At 37.1% G+C, this 19,761-nt stretch overlaps 1 protein-coding gene and 1 long non-coding RNA gene across 4 annotated transcripts in view; one reads left to right on the top strand and one right to left on the bottom strand.

Moving 5' to 3' along the window:
- The window catches only part of LOC106074255 (uncharacterized), a 72,299-nt gene that overhangs the window by 41,634 nt on the left and 10,904 nt on the right, over positions 1-19,761 (bottom strand). For both annotated transcript variants that reach the window (XR_008775282.1, XR_008775281.1), the window contains exon 2: positions 10,165-10,252. This is a non-coding gene — a long non-coding RNA (uncharacterized LOC106074255). The remainder of the gene's footprint in view (positions 1-10,164; positions 10,253-19,761) is intronic.
- Positions 1,067-18,659, top strand: LOC129923331 (uncharacterized). Of its 2 annotated transcripts, none has more exons than XM_056013695.1 (3): positions 1,067-1,389; positions 15,437-15,637; positions 18,442-18,659. In XM_056013695.1, the coding sequence occupies exons 1-3, from the start codon at positions 1,346-1,348 to the stop codon at positions 18,644-18,646; spliced, it is 450 nt and encodes a 149-aa protein (XP_055869670.1). In that variant the 5' UTR covers positions 1,067-1,345; the 3' UTR covers positions 18,647-18,659. The 2 variants fall into 2 exon arrangements, 1 of the variants encoding a protein (XP_055869670.1); XR_008775273.1 differs by lacking the exon at positions 1,067-1,389 and adding an exon at positions 1,914-2,068.

A 19,761-nucleotide genomic window follows, 5' to 3' on the forward strand; every position in this document is an offset into this window, starting at 1 on the left:
GTATAATAACAAGCGCTGGCTTGGACATGTTCGCCGGATGGAGGACAATCGCATCCCGAAAGTCATCCTCTACGGACAACTTGCGACTGGCTCAAAAAAAAACTGGTCGCCCCCACCTCCGTTACATAGATGTAATAAAACGGGACCTCAAATCAGTGAACATTAATACTGACCATTGGGAAGACACAGCTCTAGACCGCACCAAATGGAGAGAGACAGTGACCAAGAAAGCTATGGACAGTGAAAGAACATGGGTCTCAGCTCAGGAAGAAAAACGCACAATACGAAAAATGGCCAGCTCCTCTTCCACCGAAGCAAAAGCCACCTTAACCTGCGATATTTGTGGACGGAAGTGTCTCTCCAAAATAGGGCTCCACAGCCACACGAGGAAGTGTGCGAGATGAACCAGAGTCGTTCTACGACTGAAGGAGGCCAACAAATTATTGACATTTTTTTTCGCATTTTTAAGGGCACTCTGTGAATCTCACGGTTGGCAACACTGTCGTGGTTAAGAAGTGTCCGCTTATAGCAGTTCCAGATTTACGGCAAAGTGTCAAACCAGCACCTTACCCTTCAAAAACTCTAAAATAAGCTATTTTGTTGTTAACTTAAATAAGAATATTATTTTTTTTTTTAAAGAAGGAAAATGAGATTAAGTTTACAAGAATTCAATATACCCAGCCGCAAAGCCTTTGCTTTTCAATAGATCATGTGCAATTTAGTGTCAATAACTTTCAATGGCTTAAATTTGAAAAGGATTGGGGTTTTGTTGTTTATCGAACAACAGAAAAAAATCGGGTAAAATAGATAAAAGCTACTACTTCAGCCAGAACTGAAGGAATCATTTAAGAACATTGCCATTGTTGGTCAGCAACCATGTACAAATGGTCATCGGGCTTGTAAAATTTGAAAACCATTGATATTGACGGCTATAGTATCCCTCTGTAATCGAGATCCATTGGGCGTAGAATTACAAACAGTGTAGATATCGATACTTCAATGTACGACTTATTGATTTCTGTGCCTTTGTTTTTATAAACCCCCAGTATTCAATCACAGGGTTTGATTTGGTTCAACTGTAGTCAAACGTCCTCCCCTCCCACATTTTTTTCTCTAGCCCGAACACACGTCTGATAGGCACCTTTTCATAACAATGAGAACAGAAGAATATATACTGACGTCAACACCGCAAGGATTTTTTCATGTATATAGACCAGTTTAAGGCTCAGAATAGACAGTCTCTTTGTGAAATCTATTATTATTTCTTTTTTGGTTGTATGTGTTTTTGTTTTTTTTAAATTATTGCTATACAAGGTCATGTTCTTCATATTCTTATTATAAAGATATGTTGACATCCATTAGAAGGAATCACAAGTTAAGCAACAGAAGGTAAGACTATAAGACAATATTGTGTATAAATATTGTTAGGTTTTTCTGAATCTTCTGGCTAAATGTATTAGTAGGCACACAAATAAAAACACTGCTAAGAACTTGACGACTCAACTTTCAGCTTCATATAACTTTATTGACTTTTAACTCTTACAATTCGTCACTGTAACATGTAGCGTAGAAGACTGTACAATATTTGTCAGTTTACAGTTAGCTATACTTCGTTGCAATTCATCTCTTCTCAACTTGCATCGAGCCGAGTTCCGAATCGTACTCAACTCTACCGAAATCAGAGTCGTACACATCTTACATCGACTGTAAAGAATCTAGTCCACTGTAGTTCGCTGTATAGACTTTAACGACTATAGTCCACTCCAGTTAACTCTACCCTAGTTAACTTGCACCGAGTCGATCACATCACTCTTCTACTGTCTCGCACAGTAGACAACAGTGTCACGGATGAATGTGTGTATACTATGTATGTATAATCTATTTTTACATTCTGCGCGAATGACCGAAAGTGTGTCTTGTTGTCAGAGGTTGATCAGAGAGAGAGAGACCAGCGTGTGTGATATGCAGTAAAGCTGAATGAAGTTTATGTGTTTGATCTAGTGGTTTAATTGTTTTATTTCGTTAACTGGAACTGAACCAGGGACACCTAGACGTATCTAGACCTAAGGTAGATTCTATATAGTTATATAATAGGAAAGCTGTGACAAACAGTAACGACGACTCTACTGCTGTGTGATCTCGCCGGGGTCACACGTAGTGACCTCTACCTGTCATTGTTCATTTGTAACACTGCCCCCTTCTTAGATCTGCTCGTCCCCTGGAACAGCACGTGAGGACACGTCACATCCTGTCTTTGTTTATACGCCTAGAGTCCAGAGATCATTCGCTCCTCTATCATCTCGCCGGGGTCACAGGTAGTGACCTCTGCCTATCACTGTTCATTTGTAACAATAGTTTAGGACATGATCTTCAAGGTTTGCACGATTATTTCTGGTTTAGAAGAAACTAGTCGACCGGCGGCGTAGCATACGCCTCTATGTTGCAGGGTCGGCCTTAGGTGACCGCAGTGGGCTCCGCACTTATGCAACCGCAGTGGGCCTCGCACTTTCATAGGACCCGCGCTAACTCTATCTTTAGAAAACTCATACGAATTTCCTGAAATATATAGATCTAGACAACAATTGTCATTTTTGGGTGTCATTCAATAAGGAAAATGCCAATCCTACACGCGATAAAAAAAAACGGCATTATCCCGTAACTTTTGGAATCTGGTGAAAGAAGAAGAATTACTTTAGTCCAACCATTCTCGTAGATATATTGAAACATTTGTTAATTCTCGCTATTGAGTGTGATCTAAGTAGGAAATATAATTTTTATGATATACTGTATGACTACACGCAAGGCTCGTAAAGTTCGTGGAATAACTCTATCCGCAGAAATAAAAGAGTGATCCTTCCTTTACTTCTTCTTCTCGTCCAAACTCTTGAGCGAAGAAGAGAATTATATGTATAGATAGTAAGAAATAGGTATGCTTATATCATGTCTTAAATTACACAGATCTATATTTTTAACTGTAAATGTGAATGAAAATTAAATAATTAAGAAAAATATTTATTATTATTTATTTATTTGTTTTACATGTATATAAACTCACTTTGTCCGTCCGCCTGTCTGTTATTTTACACGTCTTCCATTTCCAATTCTCGGATTAACTTGAAATTTCGCACAATTATTCCTAGTTGAAGACAATGCATGAATGAATAAAAAAAAACAACAACAATTAAACCATTAGTTAATCATTTAGAGGTAATTGATTTTAAAATTTTATAGAAAAAGGAGATAAACCTTACAGTATTGATATCAGTCAGTGATTCTGCGGTGCTTACCTTTTAAATAAAGTTTTAAAAGTATTTTAAAAATATATTTTGTTTGATAATTAAGTAAAATTGTGTTTTAAGAATATTTCAACGATATCTTGTTTTACTTGTAAAAAATTTTCCTTAGACAAAACATAGACATGTTATTACTTTTAAAAGTGTTATTAAAATACATTTCTTTGTATGCCGAGTCTACATGTTTGTTGCGTTTGTTACTAAAACGGTTCAGCGCTCAGCACCACTGAATTAAAGGGAGATAAGTGACAGTGAAGTCAAATTTAGTATTGTGTGTTGAGTTGCACGTGTAAATCTACGCAAGCATGTTTATACATTTATTGTGGAAATAGAAACGTTTAAACATTTCTTTTGGCAATAGTAATGTGTACACATGCCAAGAAAAACATTAATTTAAAAACAAACCTATTAGACCTAATCGCATTACTGACTAGTAGTTGAAGTACTGACCAGTGCAGGCTTTACATATAGGCGACAAAAGACATAGCATAGGGACCCCACTCCCTCGGTGGCCCATGTCTTCGATTCCGAAGGTTAAGGATGAGTGCAGTGTTTCTCATGACTACGCAAGCCCAGTTGCGACCTTCATATTTTCTCGCATTTCGTGCAGACAAATCCGTTGTCTGCTGGCAGTCTATTTAAGTTTTCTTTCCGTTTTTTTGCGCCTGTCTTCAATAATGGCTTTTCTTTGAGTCTCAAATGTTTTTCCCGCTGCCTTAGTAAGAGCTCTCCAACTGTCTCACCAGGGGCGGACTGGGTATCAAAATCGGCCCGTAAATATTTTGAAAACTCATGCAAATCTCCTTTAAAACAGACTAAAATGTCATTTCGGGGTGATTTTGTACTCAGTAAAGAATGAATAAAATGGAATAGACAAATTTATTTTCTATTGCAAAATCTTTAATTTCACGTATTATCCTTATCCCTACCCCGACTGGGCCCCGCGCAATCCATTTCGCATAAAGCCCCGCAATCTGTAGGACCGGCCCTGTATATACATCATACATTTCATCGTTTAAAAAACTCCAAAATCTCCTAAAATTTTGTCATGGAAAAGTGCAACTAACCTTGCAATTATAACTAGATTAATGAGAAGAAAAAAACAAAGTCGTTTATTATGAAACTTTTATTAGTTCATGTTCTCATATCAACAAGTTCAATTATCTTTTCTTTTTCTTAGTCTACATATACTATTTAGAATTTTCAGTGCTAGGTAAATAATTTGTAATGCGAAGGGCATGGCTATGAATTTCCCATCGCGTGGGGGCATGGGGTGCTTGGCCTCTTTGGGGGATCCTGCATTTTTGCTAATATTTAATTTTTAATGTAAAAAACGCTCATTTGGGAGCCCCCTCAAGTTGGGGTCCTGGGGGATTTTCATATTCTCGAAATAAAGAATCACCCTTTGTGTCAGGATTTTGTGATTTTACCATCACAAAAGAGATACAAGACACCGATAGCAAAGACAAACAGACACAAACACTCTTTTGTTCCCCTGGCAATCAAATCATTAAATAAGAACATTCTGATATAAACTTTGTCACATGTAAATTATGAGTGAGTCTGGTGTGAATGTACACTTTGGTTTCTTATAGTTATAATGTTTTTTTTTTGTTTGGTGTAATGCACAAATTGTAAGACAAATTTCCATACGGACAATAAAGATTATTATTATTATTATTCTCCCCCTCCTCCTCTACCCTAGCTACGCCACTGTGTAAGACCACGAAACAATATAAATAACTATTAAATAAAACTATACAGTTATACTGTTATACAGTATAGGCCTACATAGATAATCTAGTTTATTACTAAAAATTGAACTTTAGTTAACTTGTCATATTAATATATTAATTATTTCTAGCAGTTAGATTGTGAGTCTAATTAATTAATAGACTTAGGACTAGATGATACCGGTATATCTAGAATCCTAGATCTAGCATATTTTTTAGCTACTAAATAAAAATAAAAAAATAAACCCAAATCTTATAGAAAACACAAGATTTAAGATTACAGTCAAAACAATAACAAAGATGGCTGACCCAGTTCATTGTTGCCATCATTAATGACTTCATACTAGTAGATACTAGGATACAAAAGTTTGCGCCATCAATTACATTAGCAAAAACAGGAAAAAAAAAAGTTTTGGATTTAGATCTAGATTTCGATAATTAAAAACATACAATATTATTTTTGTAAGCCCTAAGTGTTATTAAAAATAAACAAAAGAGTAGCCTACTTACTTTTCCCTTTACAAAACACAGAAAGAAGAACTCATACCCATACTGAGCTTTGAATAAGCTGGGTGGTTTGCAATTTCGCTGCTTTGTCTTAAAGTTACTTCGTAGTAATTGTGGGAAGCGTGGTCGAGAGGTTAAGTGCGAGCTTGGCTTGGTTCGACACCCGACTCGGGCAAAGTTGCGTTTACTGAACGCCTAAAGGCAGCACGGAAAACCAACTCCTAGATACCCCTATCCTCCCCACTGGTCCACAAATGAGATTGGAACAAAGCGCTCTGAGCATGCTATAAATATATGAAAGCTATAATTATATAGAACCTGTAACTAATGGATCTAACTGTGGCCCCTATTTTTTGCTGCGTCAATGGTTTCTAGCTCCTCCTCTCTCACCCCTCTCTTTCGGTTGATGGGAACATTGAAGGACGGGGGGGGGGGGGGAGAGAGGAGGAGGGAATAAAAACAAATGGGAGTCATGTGATATTAAATGTGATTGTTTTGTCAGGCCCGTCTCGTTATTGTAAACCCAGTAACCCACGTTGCTGACATGTCGAAAGAATGTGCTAATGAACAGATATAATTAAATTCCTTTTAGGCCTATATAAATGGACGATCTAACATGAATAAAGTAGGCATTTAAACAGACAAGAAAGAAGTTTGTTAGTGCCTACTAGCCTACTATTACAAGTGCCATCAAACGTCCACGCCGACCAGCAAAATGATCCACCATACACAACTTCGAAGACATCAAAGCCAGTGTTGAAGTCCATGTCGCTTGTGCATAATTAGAATAAAATACGGTCTAACGTTTTGCAAATGATAATAAGTAGGCCCTACAGTTGAAATGGTGTAGAGATTTTGATATTCTTGTTGAATTTCAAACAAAGTTAATTGTCCAAAAAAGGAAAAAAAAAACTTGTTCGGACATCTGTTTCTTGTTGCGGTCACTTATTTTTTTTAGTTGTCTTAATATTTTTTTAAATTTCTCTGGTCACCACCAGACCAGCCCATTCGATACCGGCCCACCGGGCATTTGCCCGAATGCCCATGTAGCCAGTCCGCCCCAGTGTCTCACCATCTATATAGATCTACTTTTGATTGTATAATTCGACAATCATATACGCTTTACTACTCATATCTAGCCACTGACATATAATATCTGGACCCATATTATCTCGATTAGATTAGTGCCTTATCTAGTCCAAACACTGAACTGTATTTTCTTTCCTTAAGCTAATACCAAGTACACCGAGGCATAGCTTATTACAGCGAGAGTTGTTGTTTTAGAAGTATTAGGTTTAAACATAGATATAAATAAATATAGATTGGCAAAAGGAAGTAACTTCATGTAACTTGAAAACATGTACATCTATTGTTGTCGGATTTCCGAATTCTGAAACGTTGCATGATCTTCACGCTGAGAGATTTAAAAAAAAAGCACATGTGAAAATATTGTAATACTTATATAGGTTATGGCTGAAATAGATATGAATACTTAACTTTTATACTGCTCATAAATGCTGTATAATAAAGTACACAAAATTGCAAGTCACAAATTTTCGTTTCATAAAACTCTTTAATCGACCAGTCTATATTTATTTATGTCTATGGGTTTAAATCTCATAGGATTTATAAATCTCAGGAAACGAAACAATCCTTTGATACATTTGTTTCGTCGATATAAAATCCGGAATCAGGAAAGCAAGAATCGAACTGGTTAACTTCGGGATTAGCAGCTGAGATATAAAGTAGGGCCTTCCTTGGTTTTTACAAAGCTTATAACAACTCACTCTGTCCGTCTGTCTGTCTGGTAAAAAGTTTGAAACATTAGTTCTCCTTCACCCATTCTCGGATCAAGTCGAAACACTAAATAATTGATTATTGTACCTGACAAAACACGAATCAATTAAAAAATTAACCAATCATTCAATTAATTATTGACAATTAATGATTTTGTTTGATATGTAAAAAATAACTTCTACATTATTGAGTGATATAGTTGGTAGTGTGGAGTTCTTCCTCTCAGATAAGCTTTTTTTAAAATTATTATTTCATTATGCTCTTTACAAAGCTTATCACCTCACTCCGTTTGTCTGTCTCTTTGTATGGTACAGATTCTATACATGCTCTTTATCTCATTTTCCTTTCTTGGATCAAGTTGAAACTTTGCACAATTAATCATTGTCCCTAACGAAACATGAATCCATCGAAAAATTAACCAATTATTTTATTAATTAGGGGTAATTAAATAATTAAATAATTTTGTTTTATATAGAAAAGTGTGAATAAATACTACAATAATGAGTCATATGGCTGTTGAGGTGAAGTTATTTCCCTTACGTAAGTTTTGTTTTGAAAAAGTATTTTTTTTGTATGTTTAGTTGTTTACCTATGTTATCTTGAAGCAGGGGGCGGACTGTGTGTCAAAATCGGCCCGGGCATTTCCTATACAATCCGGCCACAAATTCTATATTATATGATGGGCATCCATGTCTAGTCTAGTTTGATAATGTATTGATATGTATACATACAGTGAACTCTATATATCTTTATTAGAACTATAGGCTTTATAAAGTTTATGTTGCTTTTTAATAGTTAAGTATGTAGGCCCTTAAAGGATGACGCCTACTAGTAGCACTGCCTACGGATGAAGGCTGTTACATTATTTCGGAAAATATGTTAAATTAAAATAGTATTACACTGTAGAGTCTTACACATTTCGCTCAGAGGGCCTTTTTATAAGAGAATATTATAAAACCTTTACCAATTTGATATATGCCTTAGTAGCGTCGTGTGGCCATTTCGATGGCTACTACCGGCCCACTGGGCATTTACCCAAATGCCCATATAGTCAGTCCGTCCCTGACATTTCTTGAGTGTAACTGACAGAAAAGGTAGATCTATTCTTTCATGCGGATATATCAATCAATACTAAGTGCCCCAAGGCCAGATTACAATGAAAAGCATGAACGGTAAAAACAAAAAATAATGGGTTTATTTAGGACACAAGACTGTTGAAATTAGAAGAAACGTCGAATTCGTTACTGGTCTAATCAATAGTCACAAAGGTAATGAACAAATCGATATGCCCAGCCCATGCAGAGTTGTAGTTTAAAACGTGACTTTAATTTGTTCCCAGCTGGTGGGCCACAGTGGCCTACATTCCATTCTTGCTTACAAATTCATTTTGGTTCAATGAGTGAACTTTCGCTCTTCGAAACAGTATGTCACTTGTCACCGACATTATTGTTTATGACTAATGTCAGTGTGGACAAGAAAAATGTAAATTAAAAAAAAATGAGTGTAAGTGTAATTATATCAATTAGTTTGAATCAGTCTTGTAATTAAATTTTCAGTAGATCTAGACCAGCGGTTCTCAACCTTATAAGCTCGGCGACCCCTTTTTACGATTCCTCACTTTGCCGCGACTCCTCCGGGCCCCTCCCCCTTACACACACACAGCAATAGAAGAGTAGACAATAACAATCCATATTTTCGATGGTCTTAGGCGACCCCTGGCAAATCGTCAATCGACCCCCAAAGGGGTCGCGACCCACAGGTTGAGAACCCCTGATCTAGAATATTCTAGACTAACAATAATAAATATGTGCGATTAGCATTATTATAACCAATTGTTTTTTTGTTGTTTTTTTTTTTTTGTGCGTGTTTTTGTAAAGGTATTTTATGCTTTTTGCTCTCTCAGTGCGCTATAATCCTATCACTCGCCTGGACCAGTCGGGAAAGGTGGGTGGTTGGGGGGCGGGAGAAGGGGTGTCTGTGTTAACTCTTTCTCTCCGTAATTATTTACCACATTCTGTTAGAATCAACGTTGGTATCGTCAGTTAGAAGAGAAGGAGTTAATGTTACCATGATCGCTTTTTAAGTTAAGACTTGAATCAAAACTCGAGGGCCCTAGCCTCCTTAACGTGACTAATACAGATTATACCACCACATTTACCACGTATCCATTCTATTCCCTATTCGATACAAAACAAAATCTTATCTTATCTTTTATATTACAGTCGTTACTTAAAAAAAAAAGAAAGAAGAAGATAATTACGTTATACGCATTCATGTGTCAATCTAGTCATCTGCTAAATCGTTGGTTTTCGTGGCTGATTCAGGCAACCCATTCCATTCTCTAATGGGCTTTTGAAGAAGGAGCATTTGTATGAATTTATTCTAGCGTATGGATTAAGAAATGTTAATTACCAATAGTTAATTAATTGATTGGTTAATTTTTTTTTTTTAATTGATTTTTGTTTTGTCAAACACAGAAATACTTGTGCGAAATTTCAACTTGATCCGATATTATGTGTGGTAGAAATAACGTGTACAAACTTTCTACCAGAGCGTGTTGATATTAGTTCCCGGATGTATTTAAAAGAAGTTACATTAGCATTTAAAATAAACTTTTTAAATGCAGTCCGTTTGGCTTTCGAATGTTTACATATCTTCCATTTGTATTTCATTTTTTAATATTCCAGTTTAGCTTAAACTCTAATTGCATATTTTCTCATCAGGCGGCGTGGGAAAAACAGCTCTCTATTGTCTACATCCCTTTCCATTTTTTAGATAATTAGGCCTAGAGCCCGATCTAAATTTTTAGATTGGTACGTGGTGACAAAGTTTACCTTGTGCTGACTTGTGTAATTAGTTATGGATTGTGGATAGAAGACGTGGTGTGACCAGTGCCGGATTTAAGCCGCACAGAGCCTCATTCTTAAAGAGAAAACATACACATTTAAAAATATTTTTTAAACAAAACTATGCATCTTAAAATGAAAGTCAAAAAAAGGAAATAAGATCAAATTTACTAATCCTCTATTTTCTATTATCCATATATTTTATTACTAATATAGCATGTATTTAGATGTAAACAAAACAACAATAAAAATACGTTTTTAAAAAGGCAGTCCCGCCGTTATACAACGCACTGGCGGATCCAGGGGGGGCGGTAGGGGCGATCGCCCCCCCCCCACTCGGCCGACTCCCCCCCCCCGGAGGGGGGGGGGGACGGGCGATTTTTATTACAGAATTCACACAATTTGTATACGAATTTATTACTTAGGTTAAAAATAAATACTAATTATTTATATTTCAACCTATTTTTAGATTATTTCGCCCCCCCCCCTCTAGTATGTTGGCCGATTGGTGGGGTCGGGAGGGGGCGATGGTATCAATCCCGCCCCCCCCCCCCCATACACTTTCGAGTGGGGGGGGCGGTACAATTTTTTTGTAGAAATCATAGCTTGCTAATAGAATCAATGTAATATCTATATTGTGTAGACTTGTTATTGATTTTTTAACCGATCTTTATATTATGTCGTGTTTGCCGATTGGTAGGGGGGGGGCGAATACCTCTACTGCCCTTCCCACCTAAACCCTTTGAGTGGGGGGGGCGGTCCGTTTTTATGGAGAAATCATAGTTTGAGAACAAATTTAGTTGAATTAATATATACATTTTATATTATGTCGCTCCCTTTCTGGTATTTTGGCCGATTCGGTGGTGTGAGGGGGGGGGGGGCAATTGCATGTACTGCCCTCCCCACTCTAGCCCTCTGAATGCTGGGGGGGGGGGCGGTCCTATTTTTGTGGAGAATCATAGTTTGTGAACAAAATTAGTTGAATATCTATATAATATAAACTACGTATTGATATGTGACCCATTGTATATTATGTCATACCACAATCTAATCTCAAATTGTATCATTAGTAAATTTAAATGAAAAAGGGTTGTACAAGGAGGGTGGGGCGATACATGCAATCGCATTTCCCCCATCATAATTTATGGTTCCCGGTCACTTCATCCCCGGTCACTTCATCCCCGGTCACTTCATCCCCGGTCATTTCATCCCCGGTCACTTCATCCCCGGTCACTTCATCCCCGGTCATTTCATCCCCTGGTCACTTCATCCCCTGGTCACTTCATCCCCCGGTCACTTCATCCCCCGGTCATTTCATCCCCAATTAAATATTTTATATATAAATATGATTATGTAGAATGCTTTCTTTTTTACATTTTATGACATATTACTAATGCGTTTATAGTGTTTCCTCTTCCACTTTGTATTCTTAATGAGAAATCTAATATTATATGGTAAATCTGGATGTGTACTTATCTATAGCGTAATGATTAAAGGCCAAGGTGTAGTGCAAGTAGTGGGAATCTTTTGAGAGATAGAAGTGCGATTAGAATAATTATGACCGTGCCGCTGATAACTTATCATCAAAGGCCAAGGTGTGGTGCAAGTAGTGGGAATCTTTTGATAGATAGAAGTGCGATTACAATAATTATGACCGTGCCGCTGATAACTTATCATCAAAGGCCAAGCTGTGGTGAAAGTACGACCATGTTTCACTTTATTTGATTTTTCAATCGCTCTTTCTTGAAAATGGGCGAGTCATTTTTAGCCTTGTAATAAGGTTTTATTTTTTTCTAATAAAGGCGGTCTTCCTTATAAACATTAAAGTTACAAATTGTGTTATAGGACTTTGTTTCTATCGATATTTCATTTCTGCATGTATATGTAAGTATGTATTTTGTTTATTGATATTCACTTTAGATATCGAAACTGGTGGGGGCCTCTAGTTATGTGAACATACCCGTCATGATGAGGTTCCTATAGCCTTAAAATTAATTGTTTGAATGCTTATTGGAAATAATCTTGCATGTATATTTAGGGTGTGATTCTCTCTCTCTCTCTCTATCTCTTTCTCTCTCTCTGTCATTTAAATAAAAAAGGAATACATTAAATATTGCTCATTTAATGCTTTTTAAAATTACAATTTGTTAGATAAAATTATCAGATGATGAAAATATCAGGGGATGAAGTGACCGGGGGAGGAAGTGACCAGGGGATGAAATGACCGGGGGATGAAGTGACCGGGGGATGAAGTGACCAGGGGATGAAATGACCAGGGGATGAAATGACCGGGGATGAAGTGACCGGGGATGAAGTGACCGGGGATGAAATGACCGGGGATGAAGTGACCGGGGATGAAGTGACCGGTCACCATAATTTATATACACTATAAATTAAATTCTTATATTGAGTCGCCCAACCCCTATTCTTTAATGCCAAATGCAATCTTTAGCAGAAATTATTAAAGGAGCGAGGATTAATCGTTTTCACTCTACCGCTCCTCTCATTTCCAGACAGAGTTTATTTAATTTTACATGAATTTATCATAATTATTTTAAGTAAGACTTTGCATTGGAAAAGTTAGAATTCAAACGAAATTTTTCACTATTAGAGCCATGATTGAGATGAGTTATAAACTCAAATAATGTTTTCATAGTCGCCTTTTACCAACCTTTACTCAATCTGATAATTTTCTAGTTAAATAAATTTGGGACTATAATTCACAATTTATATTGCAATCTTATTGAATACTATTTATTGAATAATTTTTTTTTTCGGCGGCGATCCCCAAAGCCAAAATCTAAATATGTGGGGTATCTTATCTTTTCAAGGAACAAATCGGTTTTATTTGCAATGTATTAAGGGCCTATAAATTCATATTAAAATAATTTTCAAGTACAACATTATTCAAAAGGTCCTTTTTTAATAGTATGAATAATGAGTTTCAAACTCCATTGATGAATAATGAGCTGTAGATGTCAGAAGAATACGTTTCTGCAGTGAAAAAAGAAGAAAACGCTTTTGGCGTCGGGGCTTCGCCCCGAACTCCATTGATGAATAAAGAGCTGTACTTGTCAGGAGAATGCGTTTCTGCAGTGAAGAATGCAAGAAAACGCTTTTGGCGTCGGGGCTTCGCCCCGAAATCCATTGATGAATAAAGAGCTGTACTTGTCAGGAGAATGCGTTTCTGCAGTGAAAAAAGCAAGAAAACGCTTTTGGCGTCGGGGCTTCGCCCCGAAATCCATTGATGCATAAAGAGCTGTACTTGTCAGGAGAATGCGTTTCTGCAGTGAAAAAAGCAAGAAAACGCTTTTGGCGTCGGGGCTTCGCCCCGAAATCCATTGATGAATAAAGAGCTGTACTTGTCAGGAGAATGCGTTTCTGCAATGAAGAATGCAAGAAAACGCTTTTGGCGTCGGGGCTTCGCCCCGAAATCCATTGCTAAATAAGAGCTGTACTTGTCAGGAGAATACGTTTCTGCAGTGAAAAAAGCAAGAACCCCACAAGAGAACCTTATAGCGCTGCCCCAGTTGTTTTGTTTTTCGCTGAAGGTTGAGAAATGCTGCTTTTTATAATTCTAATATATATATATATATATAAACATATATATAAATATATATGTATGTATGTGTGTGTGTGTGTATGTGTGTGTGTGTACGCACGTTTATGCATAGGGTTAGGGTTTACTGGGCGTTAGGGTTAGGGTTTGGAAAAAAATCGCCCCCCCCCCCCCCACTTCAAATTTCTGGATCCGCTAGTGATACAACGTAAACAGCGAACGTTGAATGAATTGAACTTTTTACTACGCTACCACTTACCGTTACCCTACCTCCCCCCCCCTCCCTTAATCCTGGTTAAGCCAATGTATAGATCTACTACACTTTATAATATTCCGATGATAGGCTTTAGATCTAGACTCAGAAGACGATGCGCAAAATTTTCCTGAACATTAATTAGTTAAACTCTTGAATCAATAATGCCTTGTTAATCGGAAATTCCCGAACGCGATATTCCTTTCAAGAATGCGAAAGTATGCTGGATCTAGGTCTAGATTTAGTTCTCTTGCCAAATTTAAATTTATTTTTTATTTACTTTGAAAAATTATAACTTTCAAACTAGAGTTTTCCCTGTGTGGCCTACGGGAGAGTAATACTTTTCTCATCGATTTACATCAACTGTTAAATATTTAGGAAGATCGTTAGAGCCGTTTTTGAGATCCACGTCCAGGTCTCAGGTTCTAGGTTCCATAAAGTTCTGACATGAAAAGAGGTATTGTAAGAAGTGAAAGTGTTTATTTTTAATTAAAGCTTGACGAGAATGTGGTCTCAACATAAGAATTGTGCCCTATGTATCCACGTTTTGATATCCGGCACTTTGCGTCACAAAGAGTCAAATGGATTTACTAAGACTTTTTATTCTAGCCTAATACGATTTTTTTTCTATTTTTGTCTAGAAGTATGTAACGTATCCTTGACAAGTTTAACAACTGTTCTAAATAGATGTATTCAATATATTAAGTCTCGGAGTTAGGATACGCCAATTATAAGGTGGTACCCTTCAGCCCAGCTATAGAATGAGCTATAGCGTAGTAGTTTTCATTTCTGAAGCAATGTCTGAAACCTATGGCCTAATTTAAATCAGCAATGCTTAAACTACTGTCCAGGGTGTATATTTGGTCAGGATGGTCTGTGTCCATCTGTTGATGTCGGTCGTTGACTTGTAGCCCCAAACTGCTGGTAGTATTATATTTTAACTTATAAAGCTTGAAATACCTTGAATAATTTTTTTGTGAAAAAAACAAACAAACAACTAAATGTAACTTTCATTATAAAATAGATAAATACAACTTGAGTTGAAATACATGTAGTAGATTTTAGTAATAAAATAAAAATGATTCTTTGAACAAAATCTAACTCAGTACAAAAGCACGTCTTTTCACTTCGGCATTCTAGAGTAGTCTGGTCTACCCAAGACAGCTTACGACAGTGCCGCTTAACTTGCATCATTCACACTGTATAGTCACCAACCAATCGCTAGCTTCTTTTCGCGTCACCATAGAAACACACACACATACTCACACACACACTCCATAACACCCCCAGGGGGAAGAACAAAATGCAAACCAGAAACTCATTAAGGGATTAGGGAGTCGGTGCATTATAGATCTAGAATCTAATTTTTTTTTTTGTTTTGTTTATTTATTTTTTTCTTATCTCTAGCTTCTGTTTTGTTTTTTTTTTGTTGTTTTTTTTTGTTTTAGGATTGCTAAGTTCAGTTCTGGTTACGAGAGTTCTCGGTCTACATCACGTGACAGTGCGACAGACAACTCGGAGAAGAGTTCCACCCCTTATCGTCTGCCCAAATTACTTCTAGATTCGGACGATGGGTTTGTAGAGAAAGAATCGGAAGTGAAGGAAGTGGAACAAATATTTGGAAGATTTGGCTATGAATATGTCGTCAGGTGAGACTATTTGCACAACAAACACTTTTTTTTTAACTAAGCTCAGTCTGTCTGTCTTCCTGTCTGTCTGGTTAAACGTTTGTACATATTATTTCTCCCAAACCCGTTCTCTGATCAAGTTGAAACTTTGCACAATTATTCATTGGCATAGACTAGACATGAAACACAACAAATAAGTCAATTAATTACTGGTGATTTAATTTATTTCCCTTGTTTGATGCCAAATAAAACAATTAATATTGTTATAACCCTATTCGCGACGCAAAAGGGTTAACTGTGTGTGATTAGCTGACATAGGTGACACAGGCCAGTAAAACAGTTTAGCGTGCTATATTGAAAGGCAAGGGACAGTACTGGCATGAACTTTGCACGTGAATAGCGCCCGTATTATGGTTATCTGATCATAAGCCTGCGCAGACCAGAGACACTTTGTGTAAGAAAGCGGCAGTTCAAGACCGGAGAATGATGAGACTGGGACTGTTAGTCGACCATGAAGTCGGTCCTGGTGCAGTCCTCCAGTGAAACGTACGAGTCCAGGAAGAGACAGTAGAGTTTATGAGTTTAGTAAAGTGATATACAATCTAACTTTGTAGTAGGTGATTGTGTTGCCAATTGTGTCATATTGGCTGTTTTATTTGACCCTTATTAAAGTACCAGATTATTTGGAGCCTTGTCAAGTTCTTGATGTGTTGATGTGTTGTGTTGTGTTTAGCAGTGTTTGCAGAAGGCCTGATTAGGAGAGAGATCGTAACAATATAAATATTTAATTAACTAACTGATTTTTTAAAAATATACTTGTTTTTTTTCAGGTGCAAGAAATAATTGCGCAAAATTTCTGGGCGTGCAACGTGAACAGCGTAGTGTGAACATGGAAAAATGTAGTACGGGGATATCATTCGTTGAACAGGATTAAAGCTCTCATAATCTACGACTTTTGTGTTGGTGTCTGATTAAAATAATCTCGTCTGCTTGTAGCACCGATATGGGGTGTAGGAGAAATAATGTGTACAGAAATCGTACCAGACAGACAGGAAGACAGACAGCGTGAGTTGATATAAGACTTCGTAATTGACCCAAATAAAGTTATTATGCACGACCAACCCAAATAAATTTAAAATGCACAATAAAACCAAATAAACTCTTTCTCTTACTTTTATGCATGCACATAATGACCTTTTTATTTGTTATTGCAAATTTTCTGTTCCCTTCCTACGATTTTTTTTTTAAAGAACACTGTATGTCCCTGGTTTCATGGTTATACCCTATCCGTTGCCCCCCCCCCCCATACTGCGGGAGGTTTGGAGTAGGAAGTAGATTATCTTCGATTCGGAAGGAACATCAGAATCATGTAAAACATTTTACCATTATTACTTTAAAAATAATGATTCATCCGGGCCAGAGGCGTAGTGAGCAGAACGTGCGCCCGGGGCAAGAAACCTTATGGGCGCCCCCCCCCCCCACTCCCATTTTCCATGAACATCACATAGAAATAAAGGCTTATAAATAAACTGTATTTAATAATAAGATAATACAAATAACCTTAGAATGTATTACCTAACTGAAATATCTACAATATTTATTTTTTATTTTTTGGCGCCTCCCTACGTGTGGCGCCCCCCCCCCTTTTTCAGGGTAGCGCCCAGGGCATCGTGCCCTTTGCCCCCCTCATACGCCTCTGATCCGGGAGCATCCATTGTATCGCGAGTCAAACTGAGCCATGAGTTAGGCTTAGGGTTAAGGTATATGTTGACGAGAGGAAAAAAACGCTTTTTAAAAACTACAAAAAAAAAATTGTTTTGATTTCCATGAAAGGATAGCAACAGAAACTTGTGATTCAATGTTTAATTACTATTTTCCCGAAGTAATTATCTTCCCTTTTCTGTTAAACTTCCCTCTTATGCCCCTTCCTCTCCCCCTAAAACAAAGGAAAAAAGATTCACATTTACAACTATATCTCTCATTAATGTATACATTATTTCCCTTTCTCGATATATCAAACAAAAACACAAATTACCAATAATTTATTGACTAATTGGTTAATTTTTTAATTGATTCATGTTTCGTTAAATACAATAAATAATTGTGTAAAATTCCAACTTGATCCGAGAATGGGTGTGGGAGAAATAACGTGTACACAATTTTTACCAGACAGACAGTAGATAGATCTAAACTTTGTAAAAATGCAAATTAAGAATAAATAGACAAGTCAGCTGTGAAGCGACTATGGATCATTTCATAGACATCAGATGAAAGCCTCGGCATTAGTTTTCCCAAACTGCAGTTCTTCCTCCCCTCCCCATGTGTCCAAAAGAACAGCGATTGCTGATACAGTAATAGCGGGCGTCGTAGGTTCTGCCATGGTGTAGCTCACCACTTAAAGGTCTTGACTAATTAGTCAACTTCATTTTGTATTCATCTATGTTTTGTTAGGTACATTAGATAATTTTATTTGATCCGAGAATGGGTGTGGGAGAAATAATTTCCTTAAAATGTTTGCCATACAGGCAGGGTAAGTTGATATAAGGTTTGTTTTTAAAAAAAAACAACTCCTGGTGTGTGTATGCATATGTCGTTAGTAGAGCGTGTCTAAGATCGGGAGTGGAAGCCTATGTCAGGTTTCTAGCAATCTAAAGCTAAGTCTGTTTTTTTGTGTTTAAAAGTTTCGTTACGTAACAGCTCATGAGTCTCAGTTGCAGTGGGGCTTTAGGTACAGTTTTAGTGTTGGACTGTTAAATACTTTAGTTCTATTTATATTTATTTTATGGTATAATCTACAATAATTTTTTTTTCATTTAAATTTACAGATTGCCAGAATTGAAGCCTCTTACACCTGCTGAGATTATCTCCCCTCAGCGTCTTCTCTCACAGAGATATAGGCAAGTGTCATTAGTGCCACGGCTCAGAACGGCGGAAATTTTACCGGAATATCGCCACACGCCATCTTTGGAAAGAGAGAACAGAAGTAGTACAGATGATGACATCTCCCCTCACAGTTTAGAGCAAAAGTAAGTCTACAGTTTAATTTTTTTTACTGTTGAAGTTTTGCTTAACTGTATTTACTTTACTATTTATTATTAATTTGCAAAAAACTTCATGAGTTAAAAAAAAACAAACAAAAAAACTGGAAGCTGGTACAATGAGTGGTCGGTATTTCTAACGATTTTCACAGAAATTAACAGAAACAGAATGCTGACTATGTCCTTCAAAGCTGCATATTATATCTAGAGGCCCGAACAGGACTCTGGCCCCTCAAACCCTCCTATAGAACAAAAACTATACGGAGAACTGCCTGATCTGGAAACCACTGAGCAGTTCATCTCAGATATATGATTACTGATCTGAAACCTCCGACATGTCAAATGAGAGCGAAGAAGAAGTCCACAGAATTTAAATATCTTAGAATTACATCTTTTTTTTAACACGACTTCATTGAGAACTACAGCAGACGACTCAAATGTTTCTATGTGTTCAAAAAAGAGTTGAGTAAATAAATGGACGTACACGAACATTGTGCGCACCACCTGATAAACATTTTGTGCACCACTTGATAAACATATTGTGCACCACCTGATAAACATTTTGTGCACCACCTGATAAACATTTTGTGCACCACCTGATAAACATTTTCCACACCACCCGATAAACATTTTGTGCACCACCTGATAAACATTTTGTGCACCACCTGATAAACATTTTGTACACCACCTGATAAACATTTTGTGCACCACCTGATAAACATTTTGTGCACCACCTGATGTAGACATTAAGTTCCAGTCCCCATGCTTTTGTGAAATCATTAGCGGGACTGTTAATAGAAAACCTAAAGAGTCCTTGTAACTATGAAGCATTATAGACGACCATCGGAGTTCTAAAGAAGGCAGTGATTTAAAAACAACTTCTTGTTAGTTCAAATCTTAATGTAGTTTCATTCTTCTTCTTCTTCTAGCCAGCTTTATCGCTGCTGAGCTGTGGGCTCTTTTTCAGACTGTGCCAAGGAAAAAAAGTGTGCTGTTTTCTTCAGTTGTTCAGCACTGCCGTACAGGGTGTTGGTTATGTTGGGCTGTAGTGGAAGTAGGGTCTGCCTAAGGTGGATTAGGGAGGGGCATTCAAAGAGGATGTGGTTT

The sequence above is a fragment of the Biomphalaria glabrata genome, chromosome 16 (assembly GCF_947242115.1).
Source record: "Biomphalaria glabrata chromosome 16, xgBioGlab47.1, whole genome shotgun sequence".
Taxonomy (NCBI): Eukaryota; Metazoa; Mollusca; class Gastropoda; family Planorbidae; genus Biomphalaria; species Biomphalaria glabrata.